Source organism: Ovis canadensis, chromosome 10, assembly GCF_042477335.2.
Source record: "Ovis canadensis isolate MfBH-ARS-UI-01 breed Bighorn chromosome 10, ARS-UI_OviCan_v2, whole genome shotgun sequence".
NCBI classification, from domain to species: domain Eukaryota; kingdom Metazoa; phylum Chordata; class Mammalia; order Artiodactyla; family Bovidae; genus Ovis; species Ovis canadensis.
Window position 1 is genome coordinate 67,366,219 of NC_091254.1, and position 14,200 is coordinate 67,380,418.

A 14,200-nucleotide genomic window follows, 5' to 3' on the forward strand; every position below is an offset into this window, starting at 1 on the left:
AAAAATGTTAATTAATGGTCAGTAACTGAATATTTAAAGAAGTTGACTTACAGTTCTAGACTGACACTGATATACTAGAAAATGAATTACTACTGATATTATTTTTCATGTTGAAAAATATCAAACTTCTGACAGCTTCATTAAAGAAAATTCCCAGAACAATCCAGAATTGCATAAGGCTAATGATATATGAGGTCTCCACTGCTTTTTCTCCAGATTGGCTATTTTTACCTTGTATTCGGTTAGTCATTAGATTTGCCTTCCTAACATGACAATTTCTATTGTCCTGGTTATCTTTAAAAACCATTCATCTGTGCCAATCTATGCACAGGCAGATATTCTAACTTTCCTGGTCAAGCTTGGCAGTATGCCTTCTTAACCCTCTCTAATGTAGAACACTTAACAAAGTCTATATAGTAAAAAGTGTTGATAATCACCACCTTCATTCAGACATCAAATACTTATTAACAACTTGTTAGTATAGTATGAGGAGAAGGCAATGGCACCCCACTCCAGTACTCTTGCCTGGAAAATCCCATGGGAGGAGCCTGGTAGGCTGCAGTCCACAGGATCACTAAGAGTCGGACATGACTGAACGGCTTCACTTTCACTTTACACTTTCATGCATTGGAGAAAGAAATGACAACACACTCCAGTGTTCTTGTCTGGAGAATCCCAGGGATGAGGGAACCTGGTGGGCTGCCGTCTATGGGGTCGCACAGTCAGACACGACTGAAGTGACTTAGCAGAGTATAGTATGGATATGCACTCTAATGTGCATGGGGCTTCTAATGTGATGGGGCTCCCTTTTTTCATGTTAGCTTTTTACACCTCATTAGAAGTGGAGTGTTATGGCTTCCTCTGTCACAGATGAGGCATGTGTGCATACTCTATTTCATTTTTTTTCAAATAGAGAACAGATGAAGTAAGAAAGCAGTCAATTCTCTATAAGCGGTTATATGAGTTTTAGAGGAGAAGATGAGATTTCAGATTCTTTAAGAAATGAAATTTGGAAAGTTCTATTAAAGTGGTGGAAATCAGGAAACAGAAGATGAGTATCACAAGTCAATCATTGTATGGGCTAGGGAAGAGGAAAAAAGGGAATGATTTATGATCTGGGATAACTTGATGGTGACTGGGCTTTGATGCAGAAAAGACAGCTCTCAATGGTGTAGTAGGGGGCAGGCGTAGTTCCTTTTCCTTCTTCCCTCCTTCTTCTTTATACAGAAAGAAAACCTCAGATGTCAACAGTCCTATCACAGTGAAAGACAGAGACAGATGAAAATAACATTGAACAATCAGGGGATTTAGAGAGATTAGCTTTCATTTTCCCTGTTTTAAGCTATCAGCCTGTGAAAGTTTTATTGGTTGTGACCAACTTATATAAAGTACTGAAGTCATCATAGAGTTATTTCTGCTTTTCCAAGGTTTCTTTTTATTAAAGATGACTTTTCTAAATCTTCAAAGTGTTTAGATTCAAAATGTTGATCCTCTGATTTCCACCCTTGATATGAATGATTTTAAGGCAGACAATATCTCAACACACGTATTAAAGTTAGCTTCCCACCGACCCACCCTCGAAGGATAAAGAAAGCAAAAGTTGAAATGTGGAAAGAACTTTTAAATTGAGTTAATCATGACTGAGTCATGGTTAGGTCCTCACTATAGGATAGTTAGCATATCAGCATTTGGCATGAGAAGAGCCGCTTGAATTAAATATTTCTAAAGACTTCTGATGTTTTAGGTACTGATAATATCTTACTCCTATTGTGAGAAATCTGCTGTTGAATTTCTCTCTTTCTCTCTCCACTGCTCCATTCTCTCCACCCCCTCCAATGTTGTAAAGAAACCAAGGCCTTGGAAGTCTTATTAAAGTTAATCAAAGGGCTGACAAAATCGAGAAAGGGTAAGTAAAGCTTCTAATGTGATGGGGCTTCCTTTTTCCATGTTAGCTTTTTACACCTCATTAGAAATGGAGTCTTATGGTTTCCTCTGTCACAGATGAGCTGTTGCACTTTGGGGTCTGTCAGAGAGAGGAAGTAAGGAATATGATGAATCCTGTTTCCATAAGACCACATGCTTGAGTTGCACTAATGTGCAGAAAAGCCTGTTATTCTATATTTTCTTAAATAACTTAAAAATGAGACAGATTTTCTATTCAAATTGAGAAATATAAAGGACAAAAAAGCAAAGTGAGAAGTGTGTTGGTAAAGTGTTTTTGTGTGTGTGTGTGTGTGTGTGTTTTTTAATTTATTTGTTTGTCTTGGGTCTTAGCTGTGGCATGAGAGATCTAGTTCCCAGACCAGGGATTGAACCTGGGTCTCCTGCATTAGGAGTGCAGAATCTTAACCACCGGACCACCAGGGAAGTCCTGGTGAAGCTTTTTAAACTGTGGAAATTAATAAAGATAAGCTAAGGAAAAATTACATCACAATTTCTCCAGTCAGTTGGCCCTGGAAACATCTGACACCCCTTCAGGGACGTTCTTGTTTATACGGTTTTCAGGGAAAACTGAATGCAACCTAACTGATACAGGTTTTCATGTTTTTCCCAAAGAAGCCAAGATCTCAAAGAGGTTATTAAAGCAAATGCCACGACAGATCAGACAAGCAGAGGGTGAGATCAGCTTTTATGTTTCCGAATCTTGGTTATTTTCTCCTGGGTTAGCTGTATGATTTTCTCAGCCCATTGAAGGGGGACATAGCTTTGAGTCTGGCTCCTCTCCTCTGTGTCTGAACCCTATTGCGCCAAGCTTTACCTTGGAGAGTCTCTAGTACGTTCTATTTTAATTTAAATTTATGTAGCCCTATAGAATCCTAGAAATTAAGTTAACTTTTTATTGATAGATGTTTTGTAACAAAAAGAATTTAATACTAGTTTAATAATTTTCTCCAAAAGCTTGAATTAATCATCAATAATGTGGAGTGTGTATATTAAAAAATACTATGGGAATACTTTGAAACTAATTTTCTTGTTTTTAAGAAGTAAAGACCTTGATAGCATTATCAAAGTGAATCCCAAAGAAAGTGCAAACACCACTGGGTAAGACATGCTATTGTCTTTAAATCTGATTTCTGTAAGTGACAATAAGATAAAATGAGTTGAAATTTTAATTTCGGAAACATGTTTTACTAACATGGAATTGGATAATAATGAGGGGCTACGTGACCTTTCACTGTCTGACTCTTTGTGACCCCATGGACTGTAGCCTGCCAGGCTCCTCTGTCCATGGGATTCTCCAGGGAAGAATACTGGAGTGGGTTGCCATTTCCTTCTCCAGGGGATCGTCCCAACTCAGAGAGTGAACCTGGGTCTCCTGCATTGCAGGAAGATTCTTTACCATCTGAGCCACAGGGAAGCACAAAGATAAAATGATTTAGCACTTTAATTTCAGAAACATGTTTTACTAGCATGGAATTGGGTAAGAATGATGGGTCACATGACCTTTCCTCCTTGCTCCCCATAAAATTGCTTATTTTTGAAGAATTGTCCCAATGTTTGATAGGAAATTGCCTTTTCTCCCAGATTTTGGTTTGGCTTTAGAGGTGAGTTATTGAATTGAATTCCTTTGTGTCTAAAGAAAATACAATCTTGACATTTTAAAAGTGAGTTTTTAAAATGGCAAAGGTAACCAAGAGTGAGGCTTGGCTAAAACTCATGACATCAACTTCTCTAAGGATGGTGTCTCAGAAGGCAGTCTAAAGGGAGGCGCTGGGCAGGTGCACACACTGTGAGTAAGAGCCTCTCATCCTGGCCTTGCTCAGAGCTGGGTCCACAAGGCAGCAGGGCCCAGTCACAGTACTTCTGCCATCTCCTACTGCCCCCTTTGAATTCAGGCTATGCCCTTTCTGATATTTCTCAGTGCCTTTTAATGGAGGAAACATGCATCTCCCCAGGAATTGAGTCATTCATTTTCCTACCATGTTAAGGCCTTTTCTTGCTCTTATAATTTACCATAATCTAATTATGGGCTTCCCTGTTGACTCAGAAGGTAAAGAATCTGCCTGCAATGCAGGAGACTTGGTTTCGATCCCTGGGTTTGGAAGATCCCCTGGAAAAGAGAATGGCTACCCACTCCAGTATTCTTGCCTGGAGAATCCCACGGACAGAAGAGTCTGTTGGGCTACAGTCCATGGGGCTACAAAGAGTTGGACATGACTGAGCAACCAACACACACACACAATCTAATTATATTCTAAAAGGCTTGATTTGGGGGAATGGTTGCATTTATATGAAGACATCTATTTTTCTTATTATTTTTAATACTGTAAAACTATTATTTATATTATTACTGTCATCTAAAAATAGAACAGGCAATTATATCTGATTTATTAGATGGAAATTTATATTATATCTGGATCCAGTATAGAACTTTATCTATTAATAGCTTACTTTACTTCAGTGCCACCCATCTGGGATATTCAAATAAGATGTATCTGAGGGCAAAGTTGATTTTGTTAAATAGCAAGTCATTTAATATATACACACACATTTTGAGAATAAAACAGAAATATGCTAAGTTTCTTGTTGATAAATTAAGAAATTTAAATGGTTTTTAGCTCAGGATGTGAGAGAAGAGTTTTAATTTGCATTTATAGCTTTAAAAATTACATTGTTAGAGAATGTATAAATGTATATATTTTATCACTTCTTAATTTTTCCAATCATTGTTCACTTGATTAGTGTTTTATTTTAATGACATTCATTAAAACTCATTTCCTTACTCAAAGGAAGCAAGACCTCAATGGGCTTATTAAAGTAAATCCTGAAACAAATAAAAATATTAAGAGGTAAGTAATTTAAAGCTTTTCATTTCTCCTTTGACATTTATAAACTCACTGGAATTCTGAGTACTTGTATTCAGGAGAGCAAATTGGAATTCAAACTACACTGAACTATTTTTTCCCAAATACATCATATTAAGCAATTCTATATGACTGATACACAGAAGTGACCTTTTGCAATTTATTCTCAGGTGACATCTGCTATAAGGTAGATTTTGAGAAATTTAATGGGAACTTGACTACCTTTATCTACTATTTATTTCTTTGTATGTATGTGTGTGTGTGTGTGAGCACGTATGTGTATGTACAGTGTAAATAGTAATGTCATGTATACACGCTCTATATTTAGAATGGATAATCATCAAGGGCCTACTGTATACCACAGGGAACTCTGCTCCATGTTATGTGGCAGCCTGGATGGGAGAGAAGGTTGAGCAAGAGGGGATACATGTATCTGTATGTCGACTCCTTTTGCTGTCTACCTCAAACTATCACAACACTGTTAATTGGCTATATTCCAATATAAAATAAATCAAAAGTTTTAAAATATATACTTTAAGTGAATTCTATTTATTAAAGATATAAAAGTGTGTTATGTATAAATGTACGTATGTATATATAAGTGTGTTGATATGTGTATGAGTGTGTATTAATCAGGATTCTCCAAAGAAACAAAACAGTAGAATATGCAGTAGAAATACAGTCGGATATACAGGTAGAAAGAGAGATTTATTATAAGGAATTAGCACATACGCCTATGGATGCTGAGAGTTCCCAAGATCTATTGTTGGCAAGATGGAGACCCAACCGGTTGTGTAGTTCCAGTTCCAGTTTGAAGGCCTTAGACCAGGAGAGCCCATGTTTAAGCTTCAGTTCAAGGGCAAGAGAAGAGCAATGTTTTAGGTCAAGCACTCAGGTAGGCAAAGTCTCCTCTTATCTCAGCCCTTTTGTTCTATTCAGTCTTTTAACTGAATAGCCATGGCCCACCCATGCTGGGGATGGCCATCTGCTTTACTCAGTCTACAGATTCGGATGTTAAGCTCATCCCCAAACTCCCTCACAGCACACCTGGAATAATACTTGACCAAATATCTGGGCACCCTGTGGCCGGGTCAAGCTGACATGTGAAATTAACCATCACTGTGTGGATATAATAGCCAGGACATGGAAACAACCTAGATGTCCATCAGCAGATGAATGGATAAGAAAGCTGTGGCACATATACACAATGGAGTATTACTTAGCCGTTAAAAAGAATACATTTGAATCAGTTCTGATGAGATGGATAAAACTGGAGCTGATTATACAGAGTGAAGTAAGCCAGAAAGAAAAACACCAATACAGTATACTAACACATATATATGGAATTTAGAAAGATGGCAATGATGACCCTGTATGCAAGACAGCAAAAAAGACACAGATGTGTATAGCGGACTTCTGGACTCAAGAGGGAGAGGGAGAGGGTGGGATGATTTGGGAGAATGGCATTGAAACATGTATACTATCATGTAAGAATCAAATCACCAGTCTATATCTAATGCAGGATACAGCATGCTTGGGGCTGGATGACCCAGAGGGATGTTGTTGGGAGGGAGGTGGGAGGGGGGTTCGTGTTTGGGATCGCATGTACACCCGTGGTAGATTCATGTCAATGTATGGCAAAACCAATACAGTATTGTAAAGTAAAATAAAGTAAAAATAAAAAATATTTTAGAAAAGAAAGTGAAAGTGTTAGTTGCTCAGCCATGTGACTCTCTGCAATCCCATGGACTGCGGCCCACCAGATTACTCTGTCCTTGGAATTCTCCAGGCAAGAATACTGGAGTGGATACCATTCCCTTCTCCTGGAGAATCTTCGCAACCTAGGGATCAAACCCAGGTCTCCTGCATTGAAGGCAGATTATTTACCATCTGAACCACCAGGAAAGCCCATCACAATGTGTATATATATATATAAATGTATATGTGTGTATATAAGTAGTATGTGTATACAAGTGTACATGTATAGCATATATAAATAAGTGTATTCTGTGGGTGTGTAAGTAGTGTGTGTGAATGTGTTTGTGTACAGATTGTGTGTGCATGTATACTATATTTGTGTGCAGTGTGTATATATGTATGTTTTGTAATGTATGTTTAAAGATGAAGAGGTTAACAAAGCGTACTTTGTAAAAGACTTGCCCTACCCATGAATTGCCAAGGAAATCTGGAAAGCTTATGTCCTCTTGCTTTTTTTTTTTATTTTTTAAAAGACAGATGGATCATATCTGAAACTGAGCTTGTTGTCATGTTGCTGAGAAGCGTACCAAGTAATTCCATGTGGTTTCTTTTGAACCTCTTTCCATTCCATTCACTCGGTACATGATATTATGAGTTGATTCTAAAATGTGGCACTAATGCCTGCAGGCCCCATCAGAGCCAGGGCCCGGCTGGCTGAAAGCTGGTGTGCATCGTCAGGCCGTCCTGTTCTCAGCAATGCTGGTGTGGTTGCAGACCCAGTGACCCGTTGTGTTACAGACATGCAGTTTTTTGCAGCCAATAAACTGAGAAGAAAGCACTGATTTCCCTGGTTACCTAGGTGTTTCTGGAAGGGAGCTTGAGGCAGTGAAAGGGCGCAGGGAGTCTAAAGGATCAGAGTTCAAATTCTGACTGTGTCACTTGCCCCATGCTTCAGTTTAGAGATCATAATACTATCACACTTGGCACATCAGAGATACAAATAATTAAGAGCAATAATAAAGATTCACATGAATTATGTTTTCTTAATGATTTAGATGGGGCTTCCCTGGTGGCTCAGCGGTAAAAAATTTGCCTGCCAGTGCAGGAGATGTAGGTTTGATCTCTGGGTTGGAAATATCCACCAGAGAAGGAAATGGCAATCCACTCCAGTTTTCTTGCCTGGAGAATTCCAGGGACAGAGGACTCTGGTAGACTACAGTCCATGGGGTAACAAAGAGTTGGACATGACTTAGTGACTAAACGACAACAATAATTTAGATACTTTCAAATACTTAATTTACTTTGACTCTACAAGAAAAATTTATGTTTTGCCTTTCTAATTTTTATTACAGAGAGTATTTCAAATCATTACCTATTGTTTTTCATAGGTTGTGGTGGGGGGTGTGTGTATGCCTATGTGTTCACATGCACACACACACAAATGTATGCATTCACATATGTATACTTGTGTGTGCATACTTGTGTGTCTACATGCGTGAATGCATATGAGTGTAGCATGTATGTGCAGACATATGTGTGACTGTATACATCTGCACAAATGCTTATGTGTGCCTGAATATATGTGTGAGTATACCCATGTGCTTTTGTATGTATATGAGTACCTATGTGCACGATTGTGTATGTGTGTGTACTTGTGTGTATGTGTGTAAGAGTGTTGCAGTCTTTGTGTCTATTTGTGTATTTGTATGTGTGTGCTTCCTGGGAGCTTTAAGGGCAGTAGTCTTCTTTTTTTCCTTTCACCAAGCATCATTAAACTCTGTGGCTGTCTTAAAGATAAAATAAGATTGTCTCCCTCCCTTATCAAAAAACTTTTAAAGTTCTCTTAATTCAGGTAGAATTAAGTTCTAAACTTGAGCAATGGCCTTTCATATGTTCAGTAAAGTCCAGCCAAACTTACCTCTTTTCTATCCAGCCTCACTCCTGCCTTAACACTTCTGTGACTGCTATTCCCACTTTGGGTGGCTCTATTTCCAAACTGTTACCTTCTCAAAGAGACTGTTTCTAACCATTGAATATAATTACATCACCACGCCCTTCTCCAAACCTAGCATCACAGGCACCAGGCACTGATTTTTAATACCATATGTTATTATCTAGAATTGTAGCATTCATTTATAGGTTTGCATAGCCTGCCTCTCGCCAAGTTAGAATGGAAGCTTCTTTTTAAAATTTATTTATTTTAATTTATGATTTTTGACTGCACTGGGGCTTTGCTCCTGCACGTGAGCTTTCTCTAGCTGCAGTGAGTGGGGGCTGCCCTCCAGTTGCAGTGCATGGGTTTCTCTTTGTGGTGGCTTCTCTTGGTGTGGAGCACGGGCTGTAGGGCATGTGGGCTTTAGTTCTTGTGGCTTGTGGGCTCTAGAGTGCCAAACTCTAGTAATTGTGGTGCCCTTAGTTGCCTGCAGCATGTAGGATCTTCCCAGACCAGGGATGGAAATAGAGTCCCCTGCATTGGCAGGTGGATTCTTAACCGCTGGACCACCGGGAAGTCCTGGAATGGACGTTTCTTTAGGGTTAAGCCTGTCTGTATTGGTCACAGCTATCCCAGCACTTGGGGCCATGGTAGGCTTTCTGTAACTGTTTGTGGATTGAAAGACTGCATAAGTATTGAAGAGATACACACTATGAGGCACTGCTTCCCACCCACCCACTGCTTCCCACTAGCACATTCTTCTTTATTGAGTTTATGAACCTTAAAATTTAGACAACCCTCTGTGTGCTTTATTCAATATAAAGAGATCAAGGTCTCCAACAGAACCAACACAGATATTACAAGGGAGGAGTTGCGATGCTTAATGCTGTGGGATTTCTTCTTGAGTACTCCAATGAGTACTACTGTTTCTAGTACTCAAAGTACTAGAAACAGAATCCTGGGAATATTTTTTTCTCAGCCACTAGCATTCAAATCGGAGAAGGTGATGGCACCCCACTCCAGTACTCTTGCCTGGAAAATCCCATGGATGGAGGAGCCTGGTGGGCTGCAGTCTGTGGGGTCGCGAAGAGTCAGACACGACTGAGCGACTTCCCTTTCACTTTTCACCTTCATGCATTGGAGAAGGAAATGGCTTAGCAGCAGCAGCAGCCTTCAAATTCCACATATTTTGTTTAGGCAACAAAGGGTTAAAAAAATCAACATAGGATATTCTGGGATAGAATAGTTGTTTTTTTCGGGGTTAACAATTTCATTATTTGCATGAAAAATGTTCAAACTTTTTATTGCCGCTTTTAGCATGGATGTGCACATTCTCAGACATCTGCAAATAAGGAAGAACGTGAGTCAGCATCTAGCTTGCTGCTTCCAGATATCTGTATCTTTTGATGTTGCATTGACACCACCTTGGAGACTTTATGATCTGATCCTAGCAGGGCCATAGGGCATGGGGATACAGGGTATAAATGTGCCTTCTGTGGATGTTCTTTTCCCATATGGTATCCTCTGTAGATCAGAGGCACATTGGCTGGCACTGGGAATGTGGAAAACACATGTAGGAGCAATAGGAAAAAGAAAAATTCCATTAAGATCAGAAGCACATATCCTAAAGGGTAACTGTAAAATATTGAGTCATTCTCAGTGACTACATGGTGTTCTACATTACAGTTTTACATTATAACTTACATTTCAAAAGTTGATGGATTTTCATCTTATTGTTTATTGCCAACACAACCAGTCAAAATTTGTAGTTTTAATACACAGTAGGTACGAGCAAGAGATAACAGATTGTATATTATAGACTTTAACAAATTGCTTCTTGTTGCTGTTGTTCGGTTGCTGAGTCATGCATGTCTGACTCTTTGTGACCCCAGTGGACTGCAGCACGCCAGGCTTCCCTGTCCTTCACCATCTCCTGGAGCTTGCTCAAACTCATGTCCATTGAGCTAGTGATACCATCCAACCATCTCATCCTCTGTCGTCCCCTTCTCCTCCTGCCTTCAATCTTTCCCAGCATCAGGGACTTTTCCAATGAGTTGTCTCTTCATATCATGTGGCCAAAGTATTGGAGCTTCGGCTTCAGCAGCAGTCCTTCAAATGAATATTAAGGGTACACTTATCTAAATCCAGTGTTTAAACAGAAAATCTGCTAACGGCTGACAATTTTACAAAATAAGGGTTCTCCAAAGTTCAAAATTCCCACAGCATGTTGGAAGCTGATGGGTGGAGTTGTGCCTTGTGGAATGTTCCAGGAATGTGTACACAGACTATTACAGAATATATTTAGTGCACCTGGAAAAGGCTAAGGGCATAGCGTTCAATGAATCAAAGTAGAGGCCTATCTCAGTATTTGCTAGTGCCTGATGGCTCCAAGATTAAAGTATTGTCTCTCTGAGTCTCAGTAAGTTTCATAAATGTATAAATCCCTACATACTTCTGTGTGCTTTTAACAATCTTCAGCTCTTTGGCATGATTTCGGTTGCTTACACTGTTTCTGAGTTTTAATGAATAGTTTTATCAGCTTAGTTGTAATCTGTTATTAACCGTACCACTTTTTCTATGTTTTAAAGGGGCCAGAGTCTTGACAATCTCATCCAAGTGACCCCTGAAGTTAACAGAAGTAACCCAAGGTGAGGATTATACCTTATCTTTCTTCCTTCCCATCAATTTGTGCATCAAGTTCTGAATCAGTTTGTGGCTTTCACTAGAGAAGCTGTGTTTAAAAGAGGTTTGGAGTCAAAATATCTGAATTCCACTACTTATCAGCTGGGTATCTTTGAGCAAGTCCCTTGAATACCAAGCTGAGACTTCTTTAGTTATAAAATGAAGATCATAATGTCTGTTCCACTTTTGTTGTTTGATTATTATAAAGATCATGTGAAATAATGGATATAGAATCCCTTTAAAGGAAAATGTGTTTAAATACAAAAGTGTTTAAATTTCCATTTAAATCCCTTTAAATGGAAATTATTAACAAAACACAGTTTAATTATAGCTATTGCATCAGGTAGAATACCAAATGGGGCTGACAAGGTAAGATTTTTCGGGCAAATAGTTCCAGAGATGATCTTTTAAACTCAATCTTCCCCTAGTTTTATTGTTTTATTTTGAGAGTATATAGGAAACTGATAGCAATGAAAGTCAAAAATTTTACTCTTTTAAGTGAAACATATAGACTGGTATTGATTTCTCTCAAAACTTAATTGTCAAATTCATCTTGAGCACATATATCCTTTAAAGTAATTAGCTTGACTTAATTAGTTGATATAATTTCATTTTTACTTACTATGTTTCTTTTTGTTTAAAGTTCCCAAAACCTGGATAACCTCATCAAAGTGAACCCAAGAACTGGGAAAAGTGTGCAAGGGTAAGATTTAGTACATTCCTCTTTTTTGTTTCATGATAACCAATGTTTAAAAACATACTTAAATCATCATTTCAGCAGACTGACACTGCTATAGTATCAATGTATCAATGATAGTTCAAGAAAAACCATGTAACCTGCACCACCTCATATGTAAGCTGTTAAAGATTTTGGTCAGCCAATTTCTAATATAATGTAGGTATTTTGATTCATGAGGTGCAGTGTTTTCCCAGGATGGACAAGTCACCTTTTTTTTTTTTTCACAATTATATGTCATTTATCTGAAATATCCAGAATGGCAAACCCATTGGCAACCAAGAAAACAAAGTGTTTGGTTGTCAAGGGCTGAGGGAAATGATGGTTTACTGGGTAGAGTCTTTTATATGCAATTATTTTACTTATTTCTTTTTTAAAAACTTTTTGTTTCATTTTGGGGTATAGCTGCTTAACAATGTTGTGATAGTTTCAGGTGGACAGCAAAGGGACTCACCCATTCGTATACATGTATCCATTCTCCCTCAAACTCCCATCCAGGCTATCACATAACAGAGCAGAGTTCCCTGTTCCAAACAGTAGTGGTCAGGACACTTTTATTGGTTGGTTTGTTTATTTTTCTTAAGCAGAGGGATGGCACAAGAGAGAGGAAAGAGCATCAGACCAGAACCCAGAGATGTGGGTCTAGGCATGACTCTGCCCTCACTAACAGTGAGAAATGGGCCTGATCACACTCCTGTTTGGACTTTGGTTTTCTCATCCTCACAGTGAGGAAATCGGGCCAGATGTTCCCTCGTCACTTCCAATGTCAATTCAGTTAATAATTTCCAATAAGGTGGTTGCTGTTATGCCAAGTGTGCACACTCTGGGGTTAATTACATAGCTTTCCATTCCAGCCTTGCCACTACAGGCCATGTGGGGAAAACTTCATCTTTGTGGGTCTGTTTTTCCTTTTGTGAAATGGAGATGATGATACTTCCTATTGTTGACCTGAAACAAATAGATTGTCAGATATTTCTCGAGCCAAGACGGATTTGCTCGGATCATCAGAGAATTGTAGTCTGGGGTCTGCAACCATGGGGAGCCACATCCAAGTCCCTGAAGGGGAAGGAAGAACACTTTTATAGAGGGGAGGGGGGAACAGAGATTGGGAGGACTAAAGTAAACAGAGTTCACAGCTTTTCAATTGGCTGAGTCCTTGCCAGGCAAGGAGAACAGTGTTTCCTCTTCCTGCTGGCTTCTGCTATTGTCACAGGGCAGGAGAGAGCCCCCATTCTGGTCTCCCAACTCTATTTCATTGAGGTTTCTGTTTATTAATATTTTTCTACTATTTCATAGGGTTGATATGGGCACTGAATCATATAAATCACATAAATCACTTAGCACAGTGCCTGGCACATCATGAATTTTCTGAAACCACTAATTATTGTTCATTATTTCTATGTGGTTATAGTTGGGTCCAAATATATATTTTCAGAGTCAACAATGAAAACCTCCAATCCTTTGAGATGATCTCTATTTTAGTAAATATTTTCTAGTAAAATATTTTTGTAGTAAAAAACGCTTTTCCATTTTAGTAAATATTTTCAACCACTTGATGTAACCTGTCATAGGATCTCATCCCTTTTTCCATGTCTTAAAGGGACCAAAGTCTTGACAACGTCATCAAAATGACTCCGGAAACAAACAAAACTAACCAAGGGTGAGGATTATGAAACTCTTCTATTTCTCCATTTTATTCTGTTCAACTTAGAAAATATGATAAAACTGATTGTTCCATCAAAGAAACCGCCAATAAGGGGACCCAAAACAACAGCTCTGTGTCAGAAAACTAGTGTTCAATTCCCTTATTCAGGGCTTCCTGGCTGTGAATATTTGTGGAGGAACTCCTTAAAATATGAGAATAATCTCTTATCCATGTGGGATTTGTTTTCCATGCTTGGGATTTCCTCAAAATAAATCGAGATTCCTCCTGGGATGAAGTATCTTCCCCAAACAATCTCCTAGAGACACGCAGCCTAAGAGAAGGTCTTCATGTGAAGAAAATCTCCTTCATTCATCTTCCATCCGTCATCATTTTTTTCCTCTCCTCTTCCATTTATACTCCAATAATTCCTAACGTTGGGAGGTCATTTAAAAAAATTATAGTTAGTTCGTTGAAATAATAAAGATAACAAAAAAGAATTTTCTTTAAGGTACACTGTATTAAGTAACCAAAGGGATATAGCCAAACCATGAACCTATAAACACATACTGTTATGCTAGTTTGAATGTGAGTTAAATACAAAAGGTACCAAAGCACACATCTTCTCTCTCACAGAGTTTTCTATCTTACTTTGCTTCTAGGAATTCTATTTTTACAGTAGATAGTTATCATATAGTTTACTA

General features: G+C 38.5%; 1 protein-coding gene and 1 non-coding gene across 9 annotated transcripts in view; one reads left to right on the plus strand and one right to left on the minus strand.

The window, feature by feature from the left end:
• SCEL (sciellin) overlaps positions 1-14,200 on the plus strand; it is a 126,782-nt gene that overhangs the window by 67,950 nt on the left and 44,632 nt on the right. For 4 of the 8 annotated variants that reach the window (XM_069602351.1, XM_069602354.1, XM_069602350.1 and 1 more), the window contains 7 exons: positions 1,847-1,906; positions 2,557-2,616; positions 2,983-3,042; positions 4,731-4,790; positions 11,025-11,084; positions 11,762-11,821; positions 13,455-13,514. In XM_069602351.1, coding sequence (XP_069458452.1) covers positions 1,847-1,906; positions 2,557-2,616; positions 2,983-3,042; positions 4,731-4,790; positions 11,025-11,084; positions 11,762-11,821; positions 13,455-13,514 — 420 coding nt within the window. The remainder of the gene's footprint in view (positions 1-1,846; positions 1,907-2,556; positions 2,617-2,982; positions 3,043-4,730; positions 4,791-11,024; positions 11,085-11,761; positions 11,822-13,454; positions 13,515-14,200) is intronic. The other 4 variants (XM_069602352.1, XM_069602347.1, XM_069602353.1 and 1 more) reach the window with 2 other exon arrangements.
• Positions 2,295-2,367, minus strand: TRNAR-CCU (transfer RNA arginine (anticodon CCU)). The gene has a single exon. It is a non-coding gene; the product is annotated as a tRNA-Arg (tRNA).